A 10,000-nucleotide genomic window follows, 5' to 3' on the forward strand; every position below is an offset into this window, starting at 1 on the left:
AAAGATACTTTGACAACTGAAACACACTAGCTTTGTGGTGATAATGATTTTACATGGAACTAATAATACAGTTCTTCACATGACAACCCTAATGCAACAGATTCGTAACTATCTCATCGCCACCTAATGTACTTACCGCTCAGGCTGCTGACTCAAGTTCAAAAGTGCTCATCAGGCGCCCTCTACTGGCGACTATTAAATATTACAACAGTTGTCATCCGCTGTATGTGGGTAATACGTCGGTGTGGCTGTGTAGGCTCAGTTGATTTATTTGTATTTTTGTTTAGAAGTGGTAATGGCCTGAAAGGTGATCTGAGGTGTTTCTACGTGTTCTGCAGTCTCTCTCTCTCTCTCTCTCTCTCTCTCTCTTTCTCTCTCCTGTTCATCTCTCTCTCCCTCTCTCTTTCTCTCTCTCTCTCTCTCTCTCTCTCTCTCTCTCTCTCTCTCACACTGTGTGTGTGTATGCATGTTTGTCATGTGTGTGTGTGTGTGTGTGTGCAATAACTTCCAGCTCCAGGGTGTCCTCCCTCTGCAGTCTCTCTCTCCTCCTCCCTCTGCAGTCTCTCTCTCTCTCCTCCTCCTCTCTCTGCAGTCTCTCTCTACCTCCTCCTCCTCCTCCCTCTGCAGTCTCTCTCTCTCTCCTCCTCCTCCCTCTGCAGTCTCTCTCTCCTCCTCCTCCCTCTCTCTCTCCTCCTCCTCCTCCCTCTCTCTCTCCTACTCCTCTCTCTGCAGTCTCTCTCCTCCTCCTCTCTCTGCAGTCTCTCTCTCTCTACTTCCTCCAGACTGTTCTCATCCCATCTCTCAGTCTCTCTCTCCTCCTCCTCTCTCTGCAGTCTCTCTCCTCCTCTCTCTGCATTCTCTCTCTACATCCTCCTCCCTCTCTCTCTCTCCTCCTCCTCTCTCTGCAGTCTCTCTCTCTCTACTTCCTCCAGACTGTTCTCATCCCATCTCTCAGTCTCTCTCTCCTCCTCCCTCTCTCAGTCTCTCTCCTCCTCCTCCTCCCCTCTATGCAGTCTCTCTCTCCCTCCTCCAGACTGCTCTCTCCACTGTCTCAGTCTCTCTCTCTCTCCTCCTCCCTCTTTGCAGTCTCTCTCCTCCTCCTCTCTCTGCAGTCTCTCTCTCTCCTCCAGACTGCTCTCTCTGCAGTCTCTCTCTCTCCTCCTCCCTCTCTCAGTCTCTCTCTCTCCTCCCCTCTCTCTCTCTCTCTCCTCCCCTCTCTCTCTCTCTCTCTCCTCCTCCTCTCTCTGCAGTCTCTCTCTCTCCTCATCTCATCTCTGCAGCCTCTCTCTCTCTCCTCCTCCTCGCCTCTCTGCAGTCTCTCTTCTCCTCCTCTCTCTGCAGTCTCTCTCTACCTCCTCCAGACTGCTCTCTCCACTTTCTCCTAGTGAGTCTCATCCCCTCCCTCTGCAGTATCGCTCTTTCTTCCCATCCTGTTTCCCCAGTCTGCCTTTTTTTTCCCCCTGACTGTCTGTTGTTCTCTGCAAGGACGTGTCAGTGGGAGATGGTGTGAACATGTTTAAATGCACTGTCGGCAAGCAACTTGAGTTTTCTAAGGAATGGTTTGTGAAGGAATGTATTTTCGTTAATCCGAAAAAAAGGGGAAAGGAGGAAAAAAAGAGACGCGGAGTTTGGAGACACAAAGCGCTGGCCTCTTGAAGTCTCCATTAGTGTGGATGAGTGGGTGTGTGTGTGTGTGTGTGTGTGTGTGTGTGTGTGTCCATTAGTGTGGCTGAGTGGTTTCCTGAAGCCCTCCTCAAAGGCAATAAAACACCATAAAAAGCTCTTCTTCATCGCGAGCGCCCCCTTTCCCTCAGCGTGCGGTACAGTCTTGTCTCGCGCTTTGACACCTGCCGCTCCGCGCGGGTTACTGGGCGGGAGGCGCGCGTAGCCTACTTCACCTGCTGAAGGCTCGTTTAAACTCTTGACGTTAATTAAAACAGGCTATGCTTCAGTGGGAAAACACTTATTCCTGACAAGTTGGTTTAAGACAACCCAAATAAAGGTTTCAAACCTGATCCAAGTCAAGGACCACAATTAAAACTCAGGAGAAAGAGAATGAGTATTTAAAACGGCCACTTGGTAATTGTTTTGGTTGTTTACCCGGTTGCCATAAACGTTACAGGAGGCAAGCCAAGCCGCCTGGGCAATTGTTGAGCTTCTCTATTCTGTGTTTGACATTCTTACACGGGAAAGCGATTTTTTTTCTTCTTGAATAACCTCCGCTGGCCAACTCGTGCGGGCAAAGTGTCCTGCGGCTTTTTGAAAGGGGGCTTTAAAATGCGAAATCCTCCTGTCTCTCTCGCACTCCCTTTTCGGGAACCAGACAGAATTGGCTTGCGTGACGAACAAACCTGAGGGAGAGAGAGTGATTAAAAATGAGGCACTATAGCAACCACCAGACCAATGGAAGAACGGGAAGCTGTTTACAAGGGGGTGTAGCGTTTCTATGGTTGCCGGACAAACCTCCTGCTCCAGGTATTAAACAACCCCCCCCCGGGACGAAGCTCTCGCTGCTGCCACCGTTACAAGGACCTACTTACAAACCTGGAACCAACACGCGCGCATCAGAGCGCGAAAGAAGTTATCTTTCGGAATTTCACATCTGTAGGCTGCTAAACTCGGATGACTTTACATTCCTTCACCAGGGTTTAGCCTATTTTTACGAAAAGGTGAGTTAATGTTGGCTTACTACTTCATTTATTGGTTAAATCGAAATGTAACAGGTGTCTTAATCTGTTTTAATGATATTTATACGTTTCAACTCAAATAATAGGCTATTTGGTTAATTAATTGTTTTAACTAGCCTACTTGGGTCTTCACTTTGCCCAGTTTTTCTTTCCTTTTTTTTTTGTTTAATATCTTGAATACGTTTTCTAAATAGCTCTATATTATTGGCTAGCCTATTCAAAATGATACACTTTGCAATTGCACTTTAATTAAAATAATGACTTAAATAAAATGACAGATAACAAGTTCAATTTTCCGTTTTAATTAAATTTCAATGTGTAACCTAAATGTAACCACATCAGTCACTACAGATATATTACGACCTTAATAAATTCGTTGATATGGCCGTTGTTTTGCAATGTCAGCATGTATTTCTCGTAATTTCTGTCGAGCTGCATTTTATTCGCGTCAGTTGGTTCGCGTTGGCAAGACGCTCCGAGTCTCGAAGCAGCCGGGACTCTTTCACGAAAGTTCTGTGACCTCTCAAGTGCGTCAGCGACCTGACCCCCCGCGGCTCACATTCACGAGCCTGTTGCCCTACTGTAGAGAACGGCCTTTTATTGTAGCTCAGTGGAATTCGATTAAAACCTTAATTCCTTTTTTTTTTTTTTTTTTTTTAAAGCCAAGAAGGCCGTTATGTTATGCGCACCCGTGCTCCTCCGAATCCACAATCTATTATTTAGTTTCGGCGCGGGCCAGCGCGCGCATTACATTGCAGTGTAGCTTTTCCTCATTTGTGGGCTCGGCTCGCACGTTCACACTCCCGACGCCTGCGTCTCTATGGACACGTTTCATTCTATTTAAATGGCCTTTTTTGTTTGTGTATTCAACAGGCTGTGCGGTGGACACGGAGGGCACTGCCGCTAAAGGAGAGAGAGAGAGAGAAGAGAGAGAGAAGAAGAAGGAAAAGATAGACAAGGAAACAGAGAGAGGGAGAGATAAGGAAGGAAAATATAAACGGGGAAAGAGAGGAAGACAGAGGGTGAAAAAGAGACGGGATAAGAGAGAGAGAGGAGGAAGACAGAGGGTGAAAGAGAGACGGGATAAGAGAGAGAGTGGAGGAAGCAAAAGAAAGAGAGAGAAGGAAAGAAAAGAGAGCAGGAGAAAGAGAGGAGGAGAGACAGGAAGACAGAGGGGAAAAAGAGAGGGGGAAAGAGAGACGGGATAAGAGAGAGAGAGAGAAGAAAGGAAAAGAGAGAGAGAGGTAGACAGAGGAGAGGGGGCAGCATGCTGTCCATGGGCGGCTTGGAGCTCTGGGCCGAGGGCTCCATCGGTCTGGAGGAGGAGGTGGTGACGGCGGCCGCACAGGCGGAGGAGTTGGACCAGCACCCCGACCAGAACCAGACCCAGAACCAGAGCCTGAGCCAGAGCCTGAGCCCATCACCATGGAACTCGAGTCCGCAGGAGAGCGCCCCCTGCTGCCCGGGAGGCGGTAGTACTAGCGGTGGCTCTCTGAGCCTGGACGACAGCCTGACCAGCCTGCAGTGGCTGCAGGAGTTCTCCATAGTCAGCGCACCGCACTCCTCCCACCACCAGGGGGCGCTGTTCGGCCACCACCAGCCACTCGCGGGCATTGACGCTCCTTCCTCGCCCCTCGCCGGGGACCCTGCCTCCATAGGCACCCCGCTCACCCCCGGCAAGCCCACGGCGGCAGCCTTCTATCGGGTGCCCTCGCTGTCGGGGCCCCTGCTGATGACCCACGGGCACTGCCCCGACGAGGTGGACTATAAGAGCAACGCCCACGTGAAGCCGCCGTACTCCTACGCCACGCTCATCTGCATGGCCATGCAGGCTAGCAAGAAGGCCAAGATCACCCTCTCCTGCATCTACAAGTGGATCACCGACAACTACTGCTACTTCAGGCACGCCGACCCCACGTGGCAGGTGAGATAGACACACACACACACACACATACACACACACACACACATATACACACATACAGACACACAGTCCTGGTGATGGTTTTATTTGGGCTTTGTTTTGTTGTGTTTCCTGTCTCTGAAGAGTGTGTGTGTGTGTGTGTGTGTGTGTGTGTGTGTGTGTGTGTGTGTGTGTGTGTGTGTGTGTGTGTGTGTGTGTGTGTGCGTGTGTGTGTGTGTGAGGATGTGTGTGTGTGTGTGTGTGTGTGTGTGTGTGTGTGTGTGTGTGTGTGTGTGTGTGCGAGGATGTGTGTGTGTGTGTGTGTGTGTGTGTGCGAGGATGTGTGTGTTGGGGATTAATCCGTCAGGGGGGGGGGTTTCTGGGAGAGTGTCAGGTAACCCGGCTGCACACGCTATGGTAACCTTAGCCAAACGTTTGACCCAAACTATTTCACTATTGTTCTAGTACACGCTGCACAGGCCTCACACTCAGTGTGTGTGTGTGTGTGTGTGTGTGTGTGTGTGTGTGTGTGAGGGGGGGGGGTTCTGTATATTGAATATATATGTGGGTAGATCATAGTCTGTGTGTGTATACGTGTCTCTATGTTTGGAAGAGAATGCTTTGTGTGTTTGGTGTGTATGTGCTGTGTATACTGTTTGTATGTGTGTGTTAGTGTTAAGAGGGGTGTGTGGGGGTGTGTGTGTGTCTCTGTGTGAGTGTGTGTGTGTGTGTGTGTGTTTAGAGGTGTGTGTTTATGTGTGTGAGTGTGTGTTTGTGTGCAGGTCATTGAGTGTGTGTTGGCCAGGGGACAGCTTTTAGCTTGGCATTCCCCAGTGTGGGTGAACAGGGCAGGGATCCAGAGAGTGCAGGAGTACAGCTGTTATTCTATGCTAGTCCAGCACTGCTACCCTTAGCTACCCTAACCCTTAGCTACCCTAACCCTTAGCTACCCTAACCCACAGCCCACTCTCAGGCCTCTGAGCTACGCTACGCTAACCCACAGCCCATCCTCAAGCTTCTGAGCTACGCTATGCTAACCCACAGCACACCCTCAGGCTTCTGAGCTACGCAATGCTAACCGACAGCCCACCCTCAGGCTTCTGAGCTACGCTATGCTAACCCACAGCCCATCCTCAGGCCTCTGAGCTACGCTAACCCAAAGCCCATTCTCAGGCCTCTGAGCTACGCTATGCTAACCCACAGCCCATCCTCAGGCCTCCGAGCTACGCTAACCCAAAGCCCATTCTCAGGCCTCTGAGCTATGCTAGGCTAACCCACAGCCCATCCTCAGGTCTCTGAGCTACGCTAACCCATCCTCAGGCCTCTGAGCTAGGGGTCATAGCAAGGCCTTATGGGTAAACCAAGACCTCATGCCAAGGCCTTAAAGGTAACCAAGGTGACAGAGCAAGGGAATGGGTAACCAAGAGCTCATCCCCTCTCCTATTCCCTGTGATCTAGAGGGTGTCCAGACGTCACTTCAAATTAAAAGAGCCTCAGTTTCCTGCTTCACTGGGTTAGAGGGTAGAGGGTGTGTGTGTGTCTGTGTGTGTGCGCGTGTGTGTGATTCATTGAGGTAGGGGAAACACAGCAGGTTGACCTGACATCAAACATGTACGTTTTGAGGAATTTCTGGCCTGTCAGGGTTTCATTTAGCTGGTAAATGATTAGTCCGCCTCTGAAACACACACACACACACACCCACACACACACATACACACACACACACCTTGGAGACAAGCCCCCCAGGGCTTCAGACATTTGCTCAGTATTTTGTTATTCCGGCCCAGATGATGAAACTGATAATATTTAACAAAGGGCACGGGGCGGCCGCGCATTTAAATGTGCAGGAAATAGCTGGAAAGCACACAGCTTCGGTGAAGCAGGTCATTTCGGTGCTTTAGACCTGCTGTGTGGGTGCTGTAGGTGTGTGTGTGTGTGTGTGTGTGTGTGTCTGTGTGTGTGTGTGTGTGTGTGTGTGTGTCTGTGTGTGGGTGCTGTTGGTGTGTGTGTGTGTGTGTACTGTGTGTTTGTGTGTGTGTGTGTTTGTGTGTGTGTGTGTGTGGGTGTGCTGTGTGTGAGTGATTTCACAATACAACACAACTCAGTACAACACAACAACAACACAACACAACAACAACAACAACAACAACACAGCACAACTCAACAAAACAACAGAAAACAACAATACAAAACAACAACACGACACAACACAGCACAACAATACTTTATAATACAACCCAGCACAACATGACTATACAACACAGGAAAACCCTACAGTACAGGACAACACCACGCTACAATGAAACACCCAACACTCACAAAGCACACACACACACACATCCACACACACAAACACACACACACACACACACACACACACACACACACACACACACACACACACACAGACAGCCACGCAACGCACACATAGTTCAGATCAGGTTAATGTGAAGATTTCCTCAGAGTAATGTTTAACACTTGTGCTGCGTGATACAAATCCACAGAGGTCATTAAGTTCACTTCTTCCCAAAACATCTACTCTGTGAGCATTGGATGTGTGTAATTAACACTAGTGTGTGTGTGTGAGTGTGTGTGTGTGGATGTGTGTTATTTACACTAGTGTGTGTGTGTGTGTGTGTGTGAGTGTTAGTGTGGATGTGTGTAATTAACACTAGTGTGTGTGTGTGTGTGTGTGTGTGTGTGTGTGTGTGAGTGTTAGTGTGGATGTGTGTAATTAACACTAGTGTGTGTGTGTGTGTGTGTGTGTGTGTGTGTGTGTGAGTGTTAGTGTGGATGTGTGTAATTAACACTAGTGTGTGTGTGTGTGTGTGTGTGTGTGTGTGTGTGTGTGTGTGAGTGTGAGTGTAAGTGTTAGTGTGGATGTGTGTAATTAACACTAGTGTGTGTGTGTGTGTGTGTGTGTGTGTGTGTGAGTGTAAGTGTTAGTGTGGATGTGTGTAATTAACACTAGTGTGTGTGAGCGTTAGTGCGGATGTGTGTAATGAACACTAGTGTATGCCGAGCACCTGAGCTCACAACAGAACTGCAGAGAAAGAAGGTTCCTATTCCTGTTTCATTGATAATAACTGGTAGTATTGTGGTGTTTATAATAACTGGTAGTATTGTGGTGTTTATAATAACTGGTAGTATTGTGGTGTTGATATTACTGGTAGTATTGTAGTGTTGATATTACTGGTAGTATTGTGGTGTTGATATTACTGGTAGTATTGTGGTGTCGATAGAACTGGTAGTATTGTGGTGTTGATAATAACTGGTAGTATTGTGGTGTTGATAATAACTGGTAGTATTGTGGTGTTGATGTAACTGGTAGTATTGTGGTGTTGATTATAACTGGTAGTATTGTGGTGTTGATAATAACTGGTAGTATTGTGGTGTTGATAATAACTGGTAGTATTGTAGTGTTGATATTACTGGTAGTATTGTGGTGTTGATATTACTGGTAGTATTGTGGTGTTGATTATAACTGGTAGTATTGTGGTGTTGATAAAACTGGTAAGATTGTGGTGCATTGATAATAACTGGTAGTATTGTGATGTTGATTATAACTGGAAGTATTGTGGTGTTGATAATAACTGGTAGTATTGTGGTGTTGATGTATCTGGTAGTATTGTGGTGTTGATTATAACTGGTAGTATTGTGGTATTGATATAACTGGTAGTATTGTGGTGTTGATATGCAGTAACTGGTAGTATTGTGGTGTTAATATAACTGGTAGTATTATGCTGCATTGATAATAACTTGTAGTATTGTGGGGCATTGATAATAACTTTTTGTACTGTGATGAACACCCTTTCAGTGCTCTACCAGATGAAGGTTGTTAGGTTCGTTTCCACTGCAATGATGTTAATCAATTACTAGTAATCACCTGAAGGGAAGCAATTAATCACAAACTGACTTTTTTTTTTTCATACAATTCTCTCTTTTTCCCGCCCTCTCTCCCTCTCTCTCTCTTCCTCCCTCTCTCTCCCCTCTTTCTCTCCTTCCCTCTCTCTCCCCCTCCTCTCTCTCTCCTTCCCTCCCTCTCTCCCTATCTCTCCCTCCCTCTCTATCTCCTTCCGTCTCTCTTTCCCCGCCTCTCTCCTTCCCTCTCTCTCTCCCCCCCTCTCTCTCTCCCTCCCTCTCTCTCTCCCTCCCCCCCCCCTCTCTCTCTCTCTCCCTCCCTCTCTCTCACCTCCTGTAGAACTCCATCAGACACAACCTGTCCCTGAACAAGTGCTTCATCAAGGTTCCCCGGCAGAAGGACGAGCCTGGTAAGGGTGGCTTCTGGAAGATCGACCCGCAGTACGCCGAGCGTCTGCTGAGCGGCGCCTACAAGAAGCGCCGCATGCCTCCGGTGCGGATCAACCCGGCGCTGCAGGCCCACCTGCGACCTTCGACCTCTGACCCCCTGCATCTCGTGGGGGGGCGCGTCGGAGGGGTCGGGGGGGGGCTGAGCGTAAGCCCCGAGTCCCAGCAGCTCCTGCACGAGTTCGAGGAGATGACCGGAGCGGATCAGAACCGAGACCCTCACCTGACGGAGGCCGTGGTGCTGGGGGGGTGGGGGGGGGTCCGGGAGGGGCAGCGGGGGTGTGGTGCGGGGGGGGCAGAAGAGGAAGCAGCTGGGCGGGGGCAGGACTGCCGCAGGGGGGGGTGCGTCGGTGAAAGCGCCGCGCCGGTCGAGCTCGCCGCTGCTTCCTGTCGAGGAGCAGCGCGAACTGGGCGCGCTCAAGGGCAGCTTTGACTGGGACGCCCTGCTCGACTCCGCCCTCAACGGCGAGCTGAGTCTGGACGAGGGGGGGCCGCTCAGCCCCATCCCCCCCCACGACCACTACGACCTCACCGTGCGCGGCACGCACATCAGCATCGGCCCCCTGCAGGCCGGCGGCGGTACTGCGGTCGGCGAGGGCACCCTTAGCCACAGGGAGGGCGCGGCGGACCTGGAGGAGGAGACGTTCCTGGCCACGGCGTTCCTGCAGGGTCCCTGGCCCGAGGAGGAGGAGGACGAAGGTGGCGCGATGAAGGTCGACTTCCTGTGCAGCTCCACCGTCAACATCGACCAGCTGTTCGACCTGGGAGACTCCCTAGGGGGAGACATCAGCAGCAAGATAGAGTCCCTGCTCTGAGGAGAGAGAGAGAGAGAGAGAGAGAGAGAGAGAGAGAGAGAGAGAGAGAGAGAGGAGAGAGGGAGAAAGAGAGAGAGAGAGAGAGAGGGAGAGAGGGAGAGGGACAGAGAGGGAGAGAGAGAGAGAGGGAGAGGGAGAGAGAGAGGGAGAGAGGGAAAGCGAGGGAGAGAGAGAGGGAGAGAGAGAGGGAATGACAGAAAGAACGAGAGAGAGAGAGGGAGAGAGAGAGGGATTGACACAAAGAAAGAGAGAGGGAATGACAGAAAGAAAGAGAGATAGAGAGGGAG

The 10,000-nt window shown here is 50.0% G+C and overlaps 1 protein-coding gene across 1 annotated transcript; it reads left to right on the forward strand.

The window, feature by feature from the left end:
• Nucleotides 1-3,954: 3,954 nt before the first annotated feature.
• Nucleotides 3,955-9,713, forward strand: foxj1a (forkhead box J1a; the record flags this gene model as incomplete). Its single annotated transcript, XM_080835599.1, is given in 3 exon segments — nt 3,955-4,611; nt 8,792-9,150; nt 9,152-9,713. Coding segments are annotated over 3 exon segments (1,578 nt in total).
• Between the last annotated feature and the right edge of the window lie 287 nt (nt 9,714-10,000).

The sequence above is a fragment of the Sprattus sprattus genome (assembly GCF_963457725.1).
Source record: "Sprattus sprattus genome assembly, chromosome: 3".
Classification (NCBI taxonomy): domain Eukaryota; kingdom Metazoa; phylum Chordata; class Actinopteri; order Clupeiformes; family Clupeidae; genus Sprattus; species Sprattus sprattus.